Source organism: Pseudopodoces humilis, chromosome 1 (genome assembly GCF_049639895.1).
Source record: "Pseudopodoces humilis isolate 2021_Gansu_Grassland_sample_001 chromosome 1, ASM4963989v1, whole genome shotgun sequence".
Classification (NCBI taxonomy): Eukaryota; Metazoa; Chordata; class Aves; order Passeriformes; family Paridae; genus Pseudopodoces; species Pseudopodoces humilis.
In genome coordinates, this window is record NC_142200.1 from 133,184,027 (window position 1) to 133,207,913 (window position 23,887).

General features: G+C 37.3%; 1 protein-coding gene across 1 annotated transcript in view; it reads left to right on the forward strand.

Annotated features, from left to right (window-relative positions):
• Positions 1-23,887, forward strand: part of PLXDC2 (plexin domain containing 2) — a 256,079-nt gene that overhangs the window by 225,623 nt on the left and 6,569 nt on the right. Inside the window, exon 13 of the mRNA XM_005518748.3 lies at positions 9,518-9,678. Within this exon, the coding sequence (XP_005518805.1) occupies positions 9,518-9,678 (161 nt within the window). The remainder of the gene's footprint in view (positions 1-9,517; positions 9,679-23,887) is intronic.

Here is a 23,887-nt window from a genome sequence, read left to right on the forward strand (position 1 = left end):
CCCACAGTGCTTCTGCTTTAAAACCCAAAAGAAAAGTCTGTCTTTTGGATAGTAGGTATCAGAAAAATGCTGCACTTCTCATTCACCAAGGTGTACAGAAATTTCTGTTTCATAAAAAGGAAAACTGTGGAAAAAAAAAAGTCTGCCTGAGGAAGAAAGCTGTTTTATTTATTTGTTAACAAGTTTATCCCAGCATATGTAGTTCTAGGAAATGTTGGTATCATGTTTTTTCTCTCTCATTTGGACATTTTCAAAGATGGTCTAGATACGACTCACAGGAATGTACTAACAGGATTAACAATTGTACTAGAGAGAGCTTAATTTGATTTTGAGAGATTAGGAAACTCAGTAGGAAATTACCAAAGCATAGACAAAGTTTTGGAAAAAGAGTACTTTTATATACTTGATATACAGTGATAAACTTACCCAAGACTATTTTTTCCAATAGTGCCCTATGTCTGGAAACTAGCTTTCACAATTTGTCTATCTTCCTAATTTCTCTTAAAAATAGCAGTTTGAGCTGTTCCAAATTATGGAGAAAATTAAGTCCTTTTTTTTCTTGTGTACCCTGAACTCCAGCTCCAAGACATTAAACACCAGCTAATGCCTGATAAGAGTCATATAACTTATTTCTTTCTAATATGTTAGGTTGCTAAATGATTCAAAAAATTAGAAATATTTCACCAAAGAAATAAACCAACCTTTTAGGCAAAACAAATATTTTTGATGTAGAAGAAGTTATTATGACCACACAGTCCAAAACCAAGTGACTCACCTTAACAAGTCAATATGAATTAGCTGAGTCTTCCGCAATTTTAATGTAAAACACAATAAATTTTAAAAAATATAAATACAAACTTCTTGTGTCTTAACACTGTTTTAAAGTGGACTTTGTATAAGGTAAGATTGACAAGACATGGTTTTGTTTTGCTGCCAGAACTTTGCCTAGTCACAAGAAATTACCTTCCAGAGGCTTCATCTCATCTGGTGTTAGCCAGGAATCCACAAGCTGTTCTCTTAGGCTTTTCTCCTAGCCAGTGACAAGCAGTAGGCAAGAAGAAGTACTGGAATATGTTACTATGTGGGCTGCCTAACTCTACCAGATACAGAGAAAAATGTAAATTACATACTAAGAGTGGGCATCTTACTTGTAGGTAACCAAGGTTTCTTTAAATTAATTCTCTTCAGGGTGTCCTAGCTCATATGTTTTGTTTCCATTCCTGTTCAGAAACCTGCAAGCCAAGATTCAGACCTTTTCTTCCAGTCTTTTCTCATGAAAAAGAGAGGATTTAAGGTTTATATCATTATGGAAAAAATCCTGTTGAGATTAGGTAATGGATTATGCAAAGAAGTTAACTATATGTTAACTTCTGTATGTTTTCCTTACTCAAAAATGCTGCTGTTCCCCTAAAATTGCAGGGTTCATACAAGGATTTCCTTGAAGAAAGCTGGTCATAAACTTTACTTTATCTGTGCTGTGCCATGTGCTGTATTTGTATAAACAAAACCTAACCAAAGAGCAGTTCTGAAATGGTTTCTATCAATAGTCTTGTAAATAGAAGAAGAAAAAAGAGAAAAGTGTAAGAACAGAGAGAAGTGGAATAGGTGGTGATGGATAGAAATGTATTCTTAGGATAAAAATATGAAGATAGGTAGATTCAAGAACAATTACCCAACTTCGTTATCAGATAAGCCAGAAAAAGCCCTGTAAAGAGAGGAGATCTGATTTTTTACCTTTTTTCTTTTATTTAGGTTGGGGAGAAATTCTGAAGGGAACAAATAAAATATAACTCAAATAAGTCAGCAATTGTTCCCATATATTTGATTTCACACTTCAGATGATAGGTTAAGAAATGCTGATACATCTCCCCGTTTAACTCCATTTCTCTCTGAACTTTTCCAAGCTGTTTCTCTTCTCCCATGTCTCAGCAGACTCTTCTCAGCTCAAGTTAGAGACAGGTGTTGAGACAAATTAGGAATCTCTCTTGTTGTCTTTGGTATGATCAAAGCTGAACTCTGGACCCAACCAATTTCCCTTAATGCTGGTCCCTGCTTTCTGCAAATTCTGCTGTAACAAACACTCAGAATAGGAAAGCAGGGATTTTAGGAAAAAGTGTGGGATCTTCCATGGTATGTTACTGTATGAAACGTGCCAAGTGTAATTCAAGTTCTATCTTCCCAGGAAAACTTGTGATTTAAGGAAAGCCTATACAGCCTTGCTGGGGTTCAGTATGGTATTACATTCATGTCTGATAGCAGATATCTTACTGAGATTGAGCCAAAGCCAAGAACACAAGCTTGGAAAAGCAACAACAGCGTCTTATGTAAATATTCTCAACTTCCTCATGTATCAAACACAGGAAGAAATATATCTTACATGCCATATGAGTGGTCAGTGGGCTATATGCATATCTTTTAAAGCAAATACAAATGAAAAGTGCTGAATTCACCCATTCTGGTTAAAAAATAGAATATTGCATCAATAATCTTTATTGTTATTGATGGCATAAATAAACTGTTTTTTTCCACTTGCTTCATGGTACTTTGAATTGTACTTAAATGTTTCTTATAACAAGCCATTTGTGCCTTTTCCAGAATTTTTGCATCTCCATTTCATCCGCGTTTTGTTGTCATCATCTTATTACAGCTATTATCAGGAAATATATAAAAAAAACCAATCTGATCAGCAGACAGTCAATCAAATAATGGCAGAGGTTTTCCAAAGTAGTGGCACTGGCGTGTAAATAACCCCTAAAAAGAAAATACCACTTTCTCCTTGAGCAAAATAGGACATTTTTCATCATATCAAAAGTTACATATCACATTGAAGAAGCATGATGTTAAAAAACCAGAAGGGCTATGTGTGGATATACTTCAACTCATATTGAGGTCTGTCATACTAGTTTTGTTTGTCTTTGGTTTTCTAAGACAGATGATATTAAATGATGTATGGTTTCCTACTCTTGCAGTTTTAATGACTTTGCTGTAAAGGCACACAGCTAACTATGTTACATATTTCCATTTTGTTGACTTTATACCAGATCAAAAGGTTAATGGGAAAACCCCATGTAGCTCTAAGTGCAGATCTTAAGGAGGGCTACATGGAAAAAACTGGATTAACTTCTATCAAAAGGCTGCTTTCCTTAGTGTTTTATCACCTGCTCCTGTTGCTGTCATGGTACTATGGCAGTGTGACAGCTTGGGTACACAAAGATCCTGTGATCTTCTGTCTTTTTAACTTCCTATTCTACATGGAGTTAAGCCAGTTTTGCAGTCAGTAGCCTTCTCCAATCTTCTCAGTCATCTTTGACATCAGTGTGCATGGGGGACTGTAAAGAATGGGAAAAATGAAGGTCAGACGAAGGAAGGCTCATACAGTTGTATATTTTGCATTGAAGTTGAAATACCTGAGTTGTTCTCTTTCCCAAAGGCATGGTGGGCACTGTGGTGAGTAACTCCACAAGCATTAGACACAACATTAGGGAGGAACAGCCTGCTTTACCTTATTGTCTCGTCTTTGCTTCTAATAGGGTTAAGAGGAGTCAATGGGGTGACAATTGAAATTCTTATGAATAGCTAACTTTCTGTTCATCTGAATTTGAGTCAGCTGCTATTAGAGGCAAGTGGTGTGATCCTTCATGGCACAGTATTGAGCTGCACCATGGCAACTGTTTGATGCCACTATGTATTGTAATGGCTCACATGGTCTCAACCAGCTGAAACTAAAATTAATACAGATGACAGCTATTGTAGCATTAGGTGATATTTTAGAGCAGAAGAATGAAAGCCCTTAGCTAACATATTTAGAGTACTGTCATCCTATAAACCGAGGGATTTGATTGTAATGCACTCTCATCAATTTACTGCACTAAGCAGTTGATCAATCTTGGAGAGACTTACTGAGTTGCCCTGGGTCCTACAGAAAATTGATAGCAAAGCCAGATTCTGAATTCTGATTTTGTGTATTATAGTTCATAATATTCTCACTCAGAGACCACCTTTCATTTCTTACGTGCAATTGGAAATCAATTTTTAAAGCATTAGCTGAGCCATAACTTTATAAATCATCATGAAACCAAGTAAAGCAATAGCTTAACCTCCAAATGTTAACAAATGCTAAGGGATTGAACCCACAAATCAAGGAAATCACACATCATCACTGTTAATAAGTTGAGAATTCCAGAACATGCTGTTCCTAAGAGAGAAAATTTTTATGGGGATTCTCCTGAGTCTCTGGAGAATCTGTGGAACATTCCCACAGGTCATTAATCGTCTTTTCAGGAATCTGTGTTATGTGCAGGGAAAAAGCTTGTGAGTGAAGAACCATATACCTGCTCCATAAAGCAAGGAGTCTCCTGGTAGATTCACATTCCAGATGTAAATGGAGGCCCAGAAGAAGGGAAAAATCCAGTGGCTCTGTTGAGCTCGCTGTACCTGTGAGCCTGTGTGCTCAGCTCCTAAACATTATGTCCTCCCTCTTGGCAGAAGCCTATTACCTCGAACCTGCAGTCATGCAAATAGGAGTGATACAGTTTCCAGGCTAGAAATGATATGTGTAATAGAGTGGGTGGCTGGTGAGTGAACTTCATCTGTAGTTGCCCCAGATCATGCAGCAAGGGAAGGTTTCTGCTCTTTTGCTGACCAAAAAGGAGAAAATGCATTCTTCTGATAGCAAGAGGGAGAAAAGAACCAAGTTTAGGACTGAGTTGTCACCCTCAGGCTGATTGCTGCTATTTAAATCATCTATATCCCTGGCTTTGTGTGTCAGTCAGGAGGGTCGAATAAGGTATTGAGTTTTATCCCTTAATGATTCATGTGCATTTGAATTGGGGTTTCAAATCCAATGGTCTTTTACCATTTACCAAAATGCAAGAGTAAAAAGGAATGCCATGGATTTTGGAGGGAAAAGCAAAATTTTATTTTCCAAATCTGCAATGAATTTCTACATTGTAGTCTGTCATTCACCTTTTGTTCCACATCACTTTATATAAAGGAAATTATCTAGCCAGGAAGTACAAGAGGTTCATCTATTTTTCCTCATGTAAAATATTTTCCTCCATTTTTCATGTAAAATATTTTGTATCTCTGCTCTCACAAACAGAGATAGTAATCTCTGGAAATTAAACTCTTTTCCATCTCATATCATACGAGGTGTAAATGTATGTATCACAATTTTCTCATATATAAAACTATCACAGTAGAAACTTGTTGTAAACCTTAAAATTAGATCATATAAAACAATGTATTTCATTATTTTGCAGACCTCAAGGCTTAATATGCAGTTATGAGAAAAATAATGTTGACAATGTATCCTCAATGTGTTTACAAACAGCAAGTAGTAGTTTGTAAACACTAAAAAGTAGTCTCAGTTTGTAGGCACTTTTGTTCTGTTAAAGTCAGCATCGCAGTCCATGTGTGCCATGGAAAGACAAGATTTTCATTCCCTGGGGCTTTTTTTTGTTTTCCTACTCCAAAACAAGCTAGCCCAAGAGCAACTGGAGACATACTAGTTATTTTAAATCAAAGATTTTATAGTGTTTATGTGTTTCTCATGGAAACAGTAAGAACCTTTTTATTGTTTTCACTTTTGTTTTTTAAACATTCCAGCAGCAGAACAGCTATTTCTTGTTTGGCTTCTGTGCCTTTATATTAGGGAAAGAAAGCTACTTGCTCTTTCTATTCAGTCATTCAGCACCTAATGAGAAGCAGACTAGCCTTGGAGATAGTAACAGGCTCCTTCTGCTTAAAAGTTTTATGCATTTAAGAGTTTGAGAAGACATTATAAATATAAGGTGTATTAGATCTAACAATTGCTTCTTGAGCATGAGAAAAGGAAAGTCTGGGGAAGGTTCCATTAAGAATGCTCTTTTTGAGAAAGGATTGGTCATAAAACAAATAGTCTCCCATGTGTTTGGCCTTGCCTGGAATAACAGACATGCTGTGATACTCTTAGTAAGATTTCTACACCTGAAAAAGTTTCCAAGTCCTTGTTTTTTTCATTTATTTTCCTTGGTGGCTTTTTAAAAGAACTGATAGTTGATTTTGCAGCAAAGAGTATTTTCAATGTTGACAACACTGTTTATTGTCTCTGTGCAATGAGAGTGAAATCAATTTCTCATGACTATTTGAGCCCTGGGGTCAATGGACTAAATTTCCATTATGGAGATTACAAGTTACTTAAACCTGTTCTAATTTAAGGAAAACATTTCTTTTGCTTTATTATTTTTTGCATTTGGCATTCTGATCACTGAACTGATGTCCACACAGTGCTCCACCCTTGATTAGCAGAAATCTGGGCAGGCAGTTGACACCTGTGTTGTTTCAAAGAGACGGTGCTCTAGTTTGCAAAGCTGGATGCTGAAAGCTGAGAAAATATCAGATCTAAAGAGATTAAACTGATGACCTTTACAGAGTGGTTAGGACTTTGCTGAAGTCCAGCATTTTTTAAAATGCAGAATATGATGTTATGTCTTCAACCATAACACAGTAACAATACAAATTGCTCATTTAGTGCAAATCAGCCTGAAAATGGATGAAAGTGACAAAGTAGTTTTTGATGCACAAATGTGACATTGAAGTAAAGAGCATGAAACTGTCACAAAGATAATTATGAGGCAAACAAGCTATGAATCTTCTTCTCCTTTGTGGAAGCAGTTGATTCTCAGTAGGGTGACTCAGAACTAGCTGTTCACCAGTGGGAATTAACAGTCCAACAGGAGGATGTACAACCAGACAGGCCTTTTCTGATGGCCTTTCGGTTATTTCATTTCCATTTGCATGGCAATTTGAAAAATGTGTACAAGTACTAAATGTTGTTACAGTGCATGAACAGAAACTAAGACTGGTGTTTCTACACATTTTTCTGTTCTCAGATGAAGTGAATATTGATGGCTTTGTCACGCAAAAGATTCTGCTGTCTGAAAATAAAAGGAATATTTTTTTGGGTTGCCTTTCTTTACTGTCTTCTCCATGAATCTTGCATCCATTTTTATATAGTGCCCTAACTACTAGGAAGTATTTTAATGACCTTTTAGGAGACAATTTTGAGAATTGAGAAAAATATAACATCCAGATTCTAGGTAATAACTCTTCCTCCACTTCAGTATAAAGAATGGCCTGGAAATTTTCACTCTATGTACTGTGTAAAACAAAACAAAACAAACAAACAAACAAATAAATAAATAAATAAATAAAAATTTTAAAATTAAATAAAATAAAACAAAATAAAACAAAACAAAACAGGGCTGACACTACTTTTCCATTTCAAAACTCCCATACAACTAAGCTCTATGAAAGAAAAGTAAATCCCTTGGTAGGATTTAGGCAGGGAGACACCTGGTTCTTGGATCCTGTTCATGCATAAACTCAAAATTCATGTCCAAAATCAGTACAATTAAAACTGAAGTTCCTGTGTGAACAGATACTAATGAACTTTTAAAAAGAATGATACCTTCAGGATTAGGCTGTACCTGAGTACAGGTACAGCATGGGTATCATGCTTGCAATTTTTTATTAAAATCATCAATGTTTCCCACACTCTAGTTTAGCTTCCCAATCTATTGGGGTCTTTTCCTTTATCCTCTGGTTGTTACTCAGTTCCTTACTCCACAAAGCATCACTGACATTATGGGACAGAGCAGAGCAAAGCAACACTGTAGGATTTTGACTGTCCTGAATCAAGACTGAGGAAATATGGACAAAAACAAGGGATATGTGCATGAACCCCTTCTGTATCCCCAGAGATGCATAACTATTACACGGAGTAATAGTCAGATATATATCTTGGCTAGGACAATGCAGCTTCATTTTCCTTTTCTCCCTATTGTTCCAGTGGTGCTCTGCTGGGTGACAAACCATGCAGCCTTCCTCAGTCTGGTGAGAAAAGTGCTGCCATACATGGATGTATGATCTGTAACACTCAGATTAACTGTTCCTCTATTCTTTTATTGTCCCCAACACAAGACATTTACTACTACCTGTCTTTCTTCTATAATTTTCCAATTCTCTATTTTAAGAGAGTGTTCTACTCCAATCAGATGAATGGTAAAAGACCAGGTACATTTATTGTTACATTTATTATAATATTGTTCTTTTTCCTATTAATAACAACAGTGATCTGTTTGAAGTGATATTCATAACCCATATCTGTCTTCAAAGAACAAATAAAAGGGAGTCCCTGACCTCAAAGAACAGCACACTAAGACAACCAAACAAATAGTTCAGTAAAAAGGAGGGTTGCAGAGATCAATGATTTTCATTATAGTCAGTTTGCCAAACAAGCATGGTGAGAGGAAATTTAAAAGTGGAACTGAAAGAAAATTTCTCATAAGCAAGACCAGAGACAGGTGTTGTATGGAAAAGCAGAAAGCAATGGGAATATCACACAGACTCACAGAATATGCTGAGTTGGAAGAGACCCACATAGACCATAGAGTCCAACTCCTGGCCCTGCACTGAACCATCCCCAAGTGTCATATAGTGTGCCTGAGAGCATTGTCCAAATGCTTCTTGCACTCTCTCAGGCTCACTGCTGTGACCACTTCCCTGGAACCCTCTGGGTGAAGAACATTTAGGAGAATGATGGAAGTTTATGAAGTTAAATTACGAGTGTTCTACTGGTATTTCTTAAACCTAGGACTTCTGAATGGCTCTTCTGCCTGCAGAAGTGGGCAGAACAGTAATTCTCGTATACAAGACTATGATGAAGAGGGAGAAGGTCTACTGGTGTTGGTTGGTATATTGAGAAACTTTTCCTCCAAAGGCTACACTGTTGTTGAAAGACTTTCAGTCACTTATCTGGAAGCACTTCTGAAAAGTTGCTTGTGACAGAGACAACCCTGTTTTATCCAGACAGCAGCATAGCATGAGTTACCTCTTGGTATCAAGTTTAATAAATGAATGGTCCTCTGCAATACTTTGGTATGATGAGTGTTCCATTCAGACCAAGATCAAAATATTGCAGGATCATTTTCATCCATCTGTTGCACTTTCAGCTCTCTGATTTAGTTACAAAGATTGGTTCCAAACTCTTCTACAAGCTAATGAATAAGGCTTTCTGAATGTGTTCAATAGCTAGACCTCACAAGAGTTTGTGGCATGTCTCAACTGGAATATTTAAAGAAAAATAAAATGTTCAAAATTAATTCAATTACTACTTTTTTGTCTGTGGGACAATTGCAATAATTTTATAAGAAAATCAAAGCAAAATGTATGAAGATAATTAAGAACTTCAGACTGTCCATTTTACAATCAAAAGGAAGGATGTTAATATCATTTATTGAATTAGAATCAGTAAAACATTTGAAAATCTCTTCATTAAGATTATAAGAGTACCCGGTTGTAGAAAGACATCTAGTATTTTTTCCAACTTGGGCTGTAGAAAATGAGGTCTATGTAACAACTTGGGCTGTAGTAAATGAGGTCTATGTAACACAGAAAAAGCAAATGCTGTTTCCATCTGTGTAATGGAATGGGTAAGTCATAAGTTGCCGTGCTAAGAAGTGTGTTCTTTGTGCAGCTTCAACAGATGACAGTGCGGCGGAGAAGAAAGGTGGAACGCTCCATGCTGGATTAATTGTCGGCATTCTAGTCCTGGTCCTCGTTGTGGCCGCAGCCATCCTCGTGACTGTCTACATGTATCATCACCCAACATCAGCAGCTAGTCTCTTCTTCATAGAGGTAAGACAAGAGTAACACACTGCATCACTAGTCCTCTCTCTTGGCCAGGGTATTTGGGGTCTCCAAAACAGATCTTTCTTAACTGAATCAGAAAGTATCTTTGTGTTCCTAGTGCAATCTTTGAAGAAAAGGAGCTCTCCCAGCAGTTGTTTTGTTCTCAGCATGTTTGTCACTCTGCTCCTTTAGCTACCATTGCTATTACTTCTTTTGCTTGCAGACAGGACATATATCTAAGAGATGTAAGTCAGATACCACACTACTTCTCTTTCCTGACCTTCATTTTCCTCACAACAGCATTTTCCCACTACCTTTCCTGTGAGCTACCATTTTATTTAAGGACATATCATTTTTTCTGTAATTTTTCTGTGGGGGGAAGAAAAAAGTATTCATTCTTAATTCCACAGAAAAGCTGACTTCTAGTAAGTTTTTAGCTGGAAATTTGTATTAGCTGTTCCTTACATCATTTAAAGGAGGAATCTTTTTACACTTTGTATAGAGTGTGGAAAAGATTATTTTCACCTAATTTTTAACATCTAGCATTTCTTCTGCTCTATCTATTTAGTGTAGAGAGGAACAGACTCTTTTAGACCATGATTCATCTTACCTATTTGAGACATCTCCTTTTGGGTTAGATAAATTGACATTTTTCTCCCACAAATAGGCAAATAGATAGGTGCAGATGCCTACGTTACAGATGCTGACATTTAGTCAGTCCAGCTCCAATATAGACAAAAATAGAAGAAAGGAAAATTTTCCCTAGGCATTTGTGTCTACAAAACCATGAAGACCTACACCTTCTTGTGGTTTCTTTTTTTTTAAACTCGGGAATATTCTTCTGCCTTGTGCTAAGTATAGATTTGCTGAACATGAAAGAAAGGGATGACTGTTCTCAGGCCCCACTTGTGGTATTCCCTTACTGTGAAGAGCCTGGACACTTACTATTGCACAACAGTGAAGATGCAAAACCTCTGGAAGTGTCACTGGGGACATACCTTAGGGGTCGCTTAGTAAAAGCCTGGACCAGGAAGATGTAGATGTTTATTCTTAGTGACAGCAATGAGAATTGAAGTGAGACATGAACATGAACAGAATGATTCATCTTTAACATCATATTATAATAAATATTCTTCTTAGATGGAATAGTAGTGACAGAATTCAAAATGAATTGTTTATCAGTATTCCTGTTCTAGTAATGTAATTGTGCTAACCATTGGGGAATAGAGTCCATATACTAACACAAAGGTTTCTCTCATGTTTATGCAGCATTTCAAGGCAGTTCACTATTGATGTAGACAAACAAAATTCCACTGAAGACCTTCTATGAAATAGAAGGTTTTGTCCCTTTCTTTTCTTCACACACCAGTTAAATTTACACAGATTGGATTTCTATTCTTTCACTCTACTAAAAGCAAGTTTCTTATCTGTCATAGTGTGATAGAAAAGGCTAAGTAAATAGCAACAATACTTTTTAAGAAGAGAATACCAAATTATACTACACATTTATTTATTTATTTTTGTTTTAAATGTAGTAAGGGGATGTTAATTTCTTTCTTTCATTGATAGCGTACTCCTCATGCAAACAAAGGTGCCTTAATCAGTGTTGTTAAACACATTCCACTGAATTTAATCCTAAGGTGCCATTAATCCATCTATTAATCTATTATTAGTCAAAGCTAACATGCCTTTTAGCAAGCAATGTAGTCATTTAGAATAAATAGAAAAACAAAGTTTCTGTGTAAAGCAAAGGAGAAATCAGTCAAAATAAAATTTATGCAAAACAGGATATAACCAACATTCTCTATTGGTTACTAGGATAATTGTGGTACTTGCAAAGAATCAGCATTAGCAAGAATTGTAAAAAGTGTTAATCACGAAGGGGTGGTCTTTCCCTGTGAATGGTGCAAACACTGATGTAGTGGAAAACCCACAAGGGATGGAATAGCGGATGGCTGTACTTCAGAATGCTTGGGCAAATTTGAAAACTTTAAAACCATTTTTGGTATCACAAGATTAGAACAGAACAAAGTAATCCATTCTGGAAATCTAATTGCTTTTAATAATTTAATAATTTAATTTTCAAATAAAAAAGTTGTTTGATCAGTTCCAAAAATATTAAGTAGTATTTATTATTCTTATATTCATCTGATTTATAGGATTTACATGTTTCAAATGCAAAGAAAATATCTTCCCAATCTTGCCTTTTGAAAATGAAGTAGAATAGATAATCAGGCAAAGCTGGTATAAATAACCCAGCATTACAAGAAATCATTCTTTATTGCATTTGTGCAATTGAAAAATATTTGAGTAAACTGATACAGATAACATGATATCCCACACAGCAGAGGAGAAAAGCTGTATTATTTATGGGAAATGAATGAAATATGGATCTGATATTGCTGTTCTAGGAAAAGAGCTCAGGAGTATTGCCATTACCTTGGTCACGAAATGAGAACAAGCACATAAATATTTCAGAAAATAATACTGTTTCCTATGACTCTCTTGATTAATAAGCACATTGCTCAATTCAAACAAGATGTGACAGATGGACAGGCATCTCCCTTCTGCAGATGTCTAAAAAATTACAAGTACACTGTAGTCTGCTATCAAGTCTTCAAGCCAAATCAAGATCCGCATCAATTTGTCCATCATTAGTAATTAGTATAACTCTAAGGCTGGCCAAAAGAAGGAACAGGAACTGGCACATTTGCCTTTACTTTTCAAGTTACTTTATGGAGGCATCATATAGACATTAAACATAGCATTCATTCAAAACTCTAATATAATTAATAGAGAAATTTCTTTTTACTAAGATACTGTAATTATTTGGTAGGTAAAATGTCATTTTCAATCAGATTTTGTTGGGGTTTTTTAGGTTAAGGGCTGTGTAAGAAATTTTTAGTTGACTTCTTTTATAGTCATGACTGGTTACTGAATAAAGAACAGTATAATAAACAAATCCTGTATCTGACACTTTAAGTCTCTTTATTCCTTGTGCTCTGTGCAGATATCACCCAATATACACTTACCTCCTCACTCAGGTTCTTACATAGCTCATCTCAAATCCAACTCATGTTTGTCATGAAGGGAGCTCTCCCAGATAAGAATAAATACACCCACACTTTGACTGTGCTGTTTACCCTTCCACTGATAATGGCAATCTCTTGTGGCACCTCTGAACACCATTAAATGATATCCTGAGTGCACTAGTTGGTTTAAATAAACAATGCACACAAGCCAGGAAAAAAACCATTTGTTAGAAAAGCCATTGTCTTAGAACTTAGGAACATTATTCTATTACTTTTTTTTACCTTTTAAGTCTCAAGAACATCCTTCCCTGAAGAAAAGAACCCTGAAGAAAAAACCCTAGGGGTTTTTGTTCATGCCTGTTGAGCAGAATACACATGTGCAGCCCCACCAGGAATAAAAATAGGTATTTTGAACAAAGAGTTTGAGAAGTCTTAAATGCCAGTGCTATTCAATTTGCCTGTGGTACTGTACAATTTTAAAACAATATCATCCAAACAGTTCAACACATTTTCAAAAATATTTTACTTTTTGTTAAGCATGTAGAAGATTCAAAACAAAATGCACAGCTTTCTGTTTCTTCCAGCCTCTACACTGTTCAACATGTGTTTCATTGCTTAGGTTGGACACTTCTGTGGTGGCCCAAAGACATAATTATCAGATTTTAAAGTCAAAGTTCCAATGAATGCAGGCTCTTCCTAAGAGCTAAGAGTAAATATTGACTAATGATTAGCTTGCAGAGTGACAGAAGAGATGTTGCATGCCTTGGTTTTCTATTTACTTATCATTAACCTTGCAGTATTTCCTCCCCATTGAATTTTATTTAGTTGCCAATTGTTTCCTCTCTTTAATCCCATTACATACTCTTACCCTGAGGAATTCTGTGTCTCTTGAGTATATTTTGAGATGATTTGGACTGATTTTTGTAAAGTAGGTGTCAAATAATGCTCTTCATTACTTTCTCAACAAAGTTTATGTAAATCTAGGTATAACATATATCACTACACACTAGTTACAGTGTGTTATAATCACAAGTAAAAGTGATTGATTTAATTACTAATTTATGTAGTATACTTGCACTCAAGATCGAGGTTTGATGGCCAAGAAGCCAATCGTGGTGCCCTGAATGCTATAGCTTGTGAAACAGGTCGTAGCCCATGTGATCTAGAGGTCCAGAGCTCAATGTAGAGAGGAGTAGAGAAATTCCCAGCTGAGTCAGATGGATTTTCTCAGATTTCAATGAGCTGTGGGCAAAATTGCAGCTTTAGTTTTAAATGATAATTCTTCCTTTCTTTTCCTTTATATTCTACCTTTTTCCTATATTTTTAATCTCTAATTATTTATGTATGTGTTTGAACCCAGGCCTTGAGAGCAATTAATGCCAAGAGAACATTTAGAAAATTGAGGAATGAGGTATAAATCTGACTACTTTTTATTCAGTTGTCTTTTGCATGTTTGTACCCAGTTATTGGTGGACAGAAAGGTTGCATGACACAAGAAGAGACTGGGGTTGTTTAGCCTGGAGAAAAGGAGACTCAGAGGTGACCTTATCACTCTCTACAACTTTTTGAAAGGTGTTTGCAGTCAGGTGTGGGCTGGTCTCTTTCACCAGGCTGCAACTGACAGAACAAGAGGACAGTTTCAAGCTATGCCAGGGGAAATATGGGTTGGATATTAGGAAAAAGCTTTTCATGGAAAGAATAATAAAGTACTTGAATGGTCTGCCTGGGGGGGTGGTGGAGTCACCATCCCTGGATGTGTTTAAAAAAAGACTGGATGTGGCACTCGGTGCCATGGTCTAGTTGTGGTGTTAGGACATGGGCTGGACTCTATGATCTTGAAGTTGTCTTCCAACCTAGTTATTCTGTTGAATTCTGTTGAAAGAAGTTTTCACTTGCACACTTTGTGTTTTTCTTCCTTTCCTTCCTTATATTGTCATCCAAAGTCTTTTTGAGGCTTGAAATTTACCTCTGCTCATTAGAGTGCTCTTCCATTGGAGACCAAGGGCAATATGATCTGGCCACAGCTGAGAAGTGAAACCTGGTGGGATGGATCCTGTGACTGGAGTGCCCTGTGGGATGGTTGCAGGCTCTTCAGGAGAGACAGGCAGGGCAGGAGAGGTGGAGGGGTGGCACTCTATGGAACAGAAGGGGTAGAATGTATGGAGCTCACAGCTGGCAATGGCACAGTTGAAAGCCTCTGGGTAAGAATCAAAGGACAAACAAATAATGCAGATGCCATCATAGGAGTCCCCTATAGACCTCCTGGCCAGGACAATGATAAAATGAAAGAAAAAATAATTGTTTGAGGAACTAAGGGACTCTTCCAAGTCAACTGCCCTTGTCCTTATGGGAGACTTCAACTTGTCAGAAATTAACTGGGAGCATCACACACCTGGTAGAACCTGGGCCATAAGACTCTTAAAAACCTGGATGACAACTTTATGGAACAGGTCCTAAGGGAGCCATCTTGGAAAGATGCCTTCCTTGATCTCCTGATTGTCAACAGGGTGGATCTTGTGAGCAAGTGGAGATTGGTGGCCATATTGGCCACAATGATCATGAAGCAATTGAGTTTAAAATCTCTGTTAACAGAAGGAAAAATGCAAAAACCTCAACTCTGGACCTGAGGAAAACAGACCTCAGACTCCTCAAGGAATAGTGAGTAAGATCCTCTGGGAACATGTTTTTGCAGGTGCTGGCATCTGTCAGTGTTGGTCACTCTTTAAACATCACCTCCTAAGGGCACAGGAGCAGGCAGTTCCCAAATATCAGAAGTCAAGCAGGTGAGGCAGAAGGCCACCTTGGCAGAACAGGAATCTTCTCTTAGAAATAAGGCTAAAAAGGAAAGTGTATGCCCAGTGGAAGCAAGGTCAGGTGAAATGGGAAAAACACAGAGCCACTGCTGGCCACTGTAGGGAGAAAATTTGTGTGGCCAAAGCTCAGCTGGAGTTGAAGCCAGCCAGAGCTGTGCGGAACAATATAAAGAGTTTTTTCAAATATACCAATGGCAACTGGCAATGTAAAAACAGCATTGTCCCATCACAGGATGAAGATGGTCTCCTCACAAACAGGGACAGAGACAAGGCAGAGGTGTTTAACACATTCTTTGCCTCTGTCTTCAACATGAGGATGGGCCAAGGGTACCCTGAGATGGAGGACCATGACTGTGAGAATGATCAACTCCCAATCAAACTTGAAATTGTGCAGGATCTTCTGCTCCAGCTGGATCCTTACAAATCTATAGAGCCTGTTGGGATTCATTCAGGAATCTCAAAGAGCTGGATGATGTAATTGCAGAACCTCTCAATGATTTTTGAGCAGTCTTGGGAATATGGAGAAGTTGCAGCTGAGTGGAAGCTGGTGTAAGCCGTCTGAACTTTCAAAAAAGGCAAGAAGGAGGACGCCGTAAACTACAGGCCTGTCAGTCTCACTTCAGTTCCTGATAAAATTACGGAGAAGATTATTCTGGGAGATGTTGAAACACACCTTAAAGACAACTCAGTCACTGGTCACAGCCAGCATGGTCTCATGAGACACCTCATCAAACCTGATTTTTATGACAAGGTAACCCAGCTGGTTTGTCAAGAAGAGACAGCTGATTATAAGATTTTTTGGATTTCAGTAAAGCTTTCAGTGATAGTTCTCACAGTGTCCTGCACAAGATGTCCAGTTCAACAAACCACATGAAGCTCAACAAGGGAAAGTGTCAGATTCTGCACGTGGGATGGGACAGCTGTGGATGTACAGACAGACTGGGGAACGAGAGGCTGGAGAGCAGTGCCATGGAAAGGGATGTGGAGGTCCTGCTCCATGGCAAGTTGCACATGAGCCAGCAGTGCCCTGGCAGCCAGGAGGGCCAGCCCTGTCGTGGGGGTCATCAGGCACAGCATGGCCAGCCAGGCAAGGGAGGGGATTGTCCCCCTCTGCTGTGAGCTGGGGCGGCCTCACCTCGAGTGCTGGGAGCGGTTCTGGGTGCTACGATGTAAGAAAATATTTATTAGAGGGAATCCAAAGGAAAGCAATCTTTGTTGCCACTTATGGTGGCTGAAGTCACTTGGTCTGTTCAGCCTCAAGGAAACTGAGGGGAGACCTCATTGGAATCCACAACTTCCTCATGAGGGGAAGAGGATGGGCAGGCACTGATCTCTTCTCTCTGGTGACCAGTGACAGGACCTGAGGGAATGGCCTGAGGTTGTGTCAGGAAAGGTTTAGGTTAGAAAAGGTTCTTCACCCAGATGGTGGTTGGGCACTGAAACAGCTCTCCAGGGATGTGGTCACAGCACCAAGCCTGATAGAGTTAAAGAAGCATTTGGCAATACTCACAGGCACATGTTGTGACTTTTGGGGATAGTGCTGTGCTGGGCTGGGAGTTGGACTCAATGGCCCTTGTGGGTTCCTTTCAACTCAGAATATTTTATGATTCTGTGATAAGGTAAGGAGTGAAACACTGGGGTTTCTGGTAATACTGGGGTCTCTTCCCAGATGGACACAATGATACCATTGACAAGGATGATTACAGGAGGCTTGACAACAGCTGAATAAAATTTTACTTTGGTGATTCTCTGGGGGCAAAGGATTTTAAGGAGTCTAAAATGACATTTCAAATTAGGACTTCTTAACCTCAGACAAAAGAGTCTTTCTCTTGTATTCAGCTTATAATTACAAAACTTATTAACATATGTGGACTCCAAAGCTGTAAGAATATGAATGAATTCAGAGCTTACGTATTAGTGGCTGTCTATGTATTAATTGTAGTTAATATGTCACACATTGAAGAGCACTGTAGATGTCTGTGGTTAAAAATTAACATTCTTTTGAATTTAGATCCTATTTTGAAGGTCACAGCTTTTGCCTTCATGTTCCCAGCCTCCTTGGAGGTATTCCAGAGCTTTATTCTGCTGGTTCAGATGCATAGAAACATATATGTACCATGTACACACATGCACATACCTTTTTTGTTGGTTGTTTTACTTAATCTCAGATGTTTAAGATGGGTAATTTCAGGAGTCTGTTTTAATGCCTACACAGAGAGTTGAACTGGTGCTATCAAGCCAGGGAGTGACCTTCAGGAAAAAGACAGGGAGGGAGGAAATAAAAAACAGCTGCAGATCTTCAACAAATAAATAATAATGTGTGATCAGAGCATGGAGGATGCACCTTGACTCCATGATTTGCATGCACCTTAAATCCATTATTTAACTTAAATTATGTCCTTGATTTAACTTAAATTATGTCTTCGCTAGTAAATGAAATAAGGCTGGGACTGTTTCATACCATAAAGACCAACCAGCATGAAAGGATCTGCATTCCTGTCATTTAACTCTGCCTCACTTAAAGCTGACAGCATTTAGACTGTTAGCATGAACTGAGGATGACTTCTAAATACTGAGCCCTAGGTGGGGTGCTCTGAGAAAGCAATAAATACTGGGGTTTTTTTAATGGTGGGCTGTATAGGGGATTGTATTTTGGTATCTGAAAACATTCACTGGCACACACATCTAGCAGTAGATTTTCTTCAGATTTTGACCTTCTGCTCATCACCTATCTGCTTAGAGAAAGGAAATTATATGAGAAAATAGTTTAAAATGCTGGAGTTCTTGGTATTCAGAGCTCAGGAAATTAATGGGTATTTCTGGCTCACCATTTTACCTCTCTGCATATGACAGCACAACACAAATAAGAGCTAGATTTGACATCCAGCCATGTTTTCCATGCACTATTTCTAGGTTTCTGCATTAATATCACAAATACAGTGTGTCTTCAAAAAATAAGTAAATAGGAGACAGATTTAAAAAAAAAAAAAGGTTTTTTGTAAAAAGAATTAGATCCTCAGCTGTCTAAACCAGCTGATGGAGCTCACACAGCTCTGCTGTTTTCTTCTGGGACATGGCCCATTGTTTTTACAGGGGATTATGTTTGAAATAGGCTTAACATGGTCATCAATTAGTTTTTGTCCAGATGTTCAGGCTGAATTGCTTTTCATTAAGATGATGATTAAAAAGAAGAGAACAGGTATCATTTTTCCCTTCTTTCAAAGTCCTGCAGTATCCTGGCATTTGGGGTATTGTCATTGATCTCTCTGTCATTGCCTAGTACTGATAGTAAAGTTATTTTTCCAAAGCTTATCCAGCTCAGCAGGAACCAGTAGTTCAGCAGGGGAAACCTAAATCAACCACAAGGGAGAAGCACTAAAATAAATAATCAACACTGACAATAGAAGTCAAAGGTGTAGAGGAAGGAGGCATTCTGTTTCTCGTCCTTCAGCTGCCAACTCCTCAGATGAACATATGACTGCAGAAACCGTTATAGAAAGATGGTTTAAATCACAAAAAGATACATTAAACAAGTAGTTATATCAAAAAGAAAAATAAATGAAGCCAGTAAATGACTCTACGGAATCTTAAGTCTGAAGCAATCCTTACTTGAAAACAGTTCCTTCAAAATACGAGTTTAACATGATGTCAGGCAATTATTCTTCTCTTATTCCTGGGAAAATATATCAGAGTATAGTTTCAGATATTGGTAGCTTCATTCACTTCTGACTGTGATTTGCCAAATAATTTGGGTGTTTCTAGAAGAAATTAAAGACTAACACACAAATTTCAGGTAACTTTGAGCACAAAAATGCATGTTATGGTCAAGGTAATTGGTAACAGAAAGATCTTTACTTTTCACATGAAACCTGACTATTCAGGCAAATTAACACTGGACAAGTACTTAGACTAATGGATCTTGAATAGTATCAGATTAACATTTAGTCATTTAGTAAGACCTTACTGTTATTTTGTTTCCTTTTTCTTAATCTATTTTAGTAAGTCACAGGAGATTTTCTGAAGTTTTGACAATAAGTCCAGAATTTGGATAGCTCCATATTTGCATATTTCCATATCATCAGAGTTAAATAGGCTCTCTTGACAAAGTGTGGTTAAAGAGTACAGCTTTTAAATAGTTATAAATGTGCCTATGCTCCTGAATTAGACAGAGAAATTGGCATCAGTGGAAATGAAATGTAAGGTGCAGCCCTTCAGTAGACACAGTAAACCAGTCCTCTGGAAGTTGGAAAGATTGACATATAAAAAAAATCAATGGACAGAGGAGACAAAGTTGTGCCAGAGCATTCATTCTAAAAGGTGCTCAACGACTTCAGCTTTTGTGTAGTTTAGTGGTAAATCAAGTTTACTAGGGAGCTCTGGAGAGTCAAGACTTTGAAAGATTGACCTTCTCATGCTATGTCAAGTATTTATATTCATGTAAATTCAGTTTTTAAAAGAGTGTGCACATGTCATGAAATCCATTGTTCAGTTTTACTGCTGAATACGAATGAAGAGCTGATGCATGCACAAGCACTCTGGGATTTTATGCTGGTTGAAATATACAAAGAAACTTTTGATAGTGTTTTAGAAATCTTTCGGAACAAAATGTGTGTGGCAGGGTTGAGGAGATGACAGAGGGGTAAATATTTTATTTTTCCATCACTGCTCTTCTGAAATTGTGGATCTGTACAGAATTGTTCTCATTCCATTTTTGTGTACTCAGGGAAATATAGACTTAAGGATAAGATGGGGATAATAGAGGCTAGGATGTAAGAATATCAAATACGTAATACCTGTTGCCAAGTTCCTTTGGTCCATTACTGGTAGAAACTTGTCTTCATGCAGATGCATGAAAGGAAATGTAAAACCTCATAGTTTCTGCAGCTAACAAAATGCACATTATTACAACTGCTTTTGATAAATGACCGTCTCAGATGAACAGTGGTATGTGGCATAAATTTTAGAGATAGTGATAACGTCAACATCAAAACCTCTCAGAATGAGGGACTCAATCTTCAGATACCAGTATTGCAACACAGCTTTACACAACTGTCCTTCCTCCTGTAACTGGTCTTGTAGTATTGGTTACTGTTCAGCAGGAAATAAGGTGGTCTATGGCTAGCAACCTGAAAAAAATCGACTGTAACACTAGAAACTATGATCAGATCATAACAACTGAGTTTTATTTAGACTATATTCAATTAACTGCACTCAGATATATATCAAAACTCTTTTTAATATGTCTAAATAAGATCCTATGATTTTCATGGATAAATGAGGCTCTATAAGGCTCAAAAAAATCCCTGATATTGAAAGATGTCAAAAGAAACTGATCAGGAACAAGAATACAGTTGGAATGCACTTTCCTTGCAAACTGAGAAGTTACTCCAGTTTTCACCCTTTAGTTTTAATAGGTGGAATCCCCTCTATTTTCCCTCAGAATGAAGACAAAAGGTATAAGTTCTGCCTCTTCTACAAGATGGATATAAATATCCTTATTTTAGTCTTTGTATTTCTGCAGGAAGTCAAACATCCTGCACAGCCACCAGCAATGGTGTAAAGAGACATAATGTAGGAAACATGAAAGGTTGACCTCACTTTCCATGGATTATTGGACTGCTGGATATTTTCCTTTTATCTTACTGATCTTCAACAGGAACTAACTTTTTTAATGTGTATCATAAATTATTTTCCTGCATGTCATATTTCTTCTGCATCCTGGTCATGTAGGGCCACAAGTGCTTTTCTCTCAATTTCATTGCTTAAAATAGTGAACTCAAGGAAGCTTCAAAAAATGAAAAAAATACTAAAAAGTCCTGTTTTCCTGCTTTGTAATACACTGAAAGGAAGAAGGAGTTACAACTCTCCGGCCACAGCTCAGAGGATTTCCTTTAAGTGTTCTGATTCCAGAGGAAGAAACATATTTTTTCCTGCTAAAATAGAGAATTAGTTAACAAAGTACCCAGCTTGCTTTCTCCCAGTTTGGTTTGGGTTTGGTGGGGTTTTTTGGTGTGTTTTAGTTGGTTTGGGCGGGAGGGGTGTGCTGTTTTTTAATTAGCCTTCACAGAGAAAGAAAAGGAAGAATGCATTAGGTTTTTTACCTGAGCTGCTTCAGCAACTGAAGAAACTTTGTATCTCACAATATCTATCAAGTTACTTTTGTTTTTTTCAGTTAAGCTAAAATATTTTTACAGCCTTTGAGGGGTTACATAAGGTAATGAATTGATAGTTTGTCAGTGCTCTCTTTTAAAACTGTCAACACGCACATAATGAAGCTGAAATTAAACAATCACTATAAAGGGAAAATCTCACCTCAGACGTGACGAGAAACTGCAAAAAACTGTAACTGCAATATTAGAAGATGACCTTCAAGTCTTTTGCTTTATTTCTGGAAAAACAGGTCATATTTATGTCTTATGGCTTTGTATCATTAAAACTGATACACATCTGTTCCATAACTAATCATCTGGAAAGGTCAATTTAAAAGAGTAGCATAAAATGGTAAATTTAGTATCTATCATCAATGTAGCAATGAAGTAGTAACTAATCATAGGTACATGATAAAATTAGTGAGCAACTTAGTATATTAAAAGCTCATCCTTACATGTTGCCATTTTGGTACTGTTTCTAGTTATTCTTTCCTGCTCCTTTTCCAGTGGTTTTTCCTTTTCCATTTTCATTAGAGACTTCTCCCTCAAATTCCTTTCTCATTCGTTCCAGTGTAAATCTGAAATAAACCCTTTACATTTAATTGCATTATTCTTGATTTACTTTAGTGAGCCTGAAAACAGAATATGATCTTTTTTCTTTAGCAGTAACCAAACTGTCCTTCTAAATTTTGAAAACACATAGAATCAAGCCTGGGTTAAAAAAAACTCTCTAAAGTTTGAACAGACTAAGTTTTCTTGTAAGGAAGAGACACCCATTAAAGAAGACAGTGTTCTGCCTTCCTACTTTGTAGGATGGTGCTGCACTGAAAGACCTGGGATTTTAAATTACCTGCCAAACAGAATTTAACTCTGAACACCTCAAAAGTAACCTGATCTGCAATGGGAGGAAAAGGAATCAGTTGTTTTTATGTGGTATATTCCTGACAATGATCAGTGAGGAAGACTTTGTGCTGTACCTGCAGTCAGCTGTGTGGTTTTTTGGGAGCAAGGTTCAGTGGCACCTCAAGGTTTCTCTAGCGACTCCTGCCCAACAGCACCATGAGTCCCAGCAAAATACCATATTCACCAATAGCAAATCACCAACAACACCCCTCAGCAGCATGAGGTATCCTTTGTGATTGAAAGGAAATAAAAATGCAGTATTATAGGGACAGAAAATCAAATGCAGTGTTTATATTCAGAAGAAAATCATAAAGTAAAACTATTTTGCTTTTGAACTGTCAATGAAAATATAGGCTGTAAGTTGTTTTCATTGATTCTCCTCTCATCTTCCTGCAATGTTTCTATATAAGTAGCTGTATCTTCTAGCCCTCCTTTCAAGCACATTGTAACTCTTTTCAGCAAAGAGAAATAAATCAGTATATTTGGCAGATAAAAATTTTAATAGGGAAAAATCTTTTTAGGAAAGCTTTTTCTTCTCACTGACTCAATTAAGGAGTTTCCCTATTTTCCTGAAAGCTATTCCCTTTGACATAATTTCAGATTGGTCACCCAAAATCTGAGCCTTACCTGACATTAATTTGTTTGAAAATGCAGATTGTTTAAAGCAGTTTTCAGCCCTAGAGATACCATAATAATACAGGAATTGCTTTAGCTGCCCTAGAAAATAACTTTTTTTTTTCTCTGTTTATTAGCTGTTTCTAAAGCAGGCACCCAAGATCCTAGTGGAAATTGGTTGGGATTCTTAAGGCTCTTGTACCCAAAGCTCTTAAGAGTTTAAATAAAAATGTTTATTTTATTTGAATGATCAAAGTAAACTACTCAAGTAAAAAATATAGCACTTGAAATAGAAAGTCATTATTTTCATAGTCCTGCATAAGCCTGCCAGAATTTTATCCTAAATAATTTTTTTTAATTAAAGTTCCTGTCAACTCTGCCATCTATTTCCCATATGCAGAACTAGGAAGGAACTAGGACAGATCCTCTAGATATTAGTGGATCATCAGTTCTTCACGTGACAAATCTGATAATCAACCATTTTAGACAGGAGCTATTTCATCCTCTTTGCTAAGAGTAGGGGTAATTGCTTACATGTTTGAGAACAGTCATGAAAGGAGGGATTAGTTCCTCTGACTTTTGCTGCTGCTGAACTGTGCCTTTCTATTCCTATAACAACTACAGGGAGTGTGGTTTAGTATGCAAGGTCGAAATTGCAGGATATTGTTAGATCTTTTTATCAACAATTCATTGTAGTACCCTT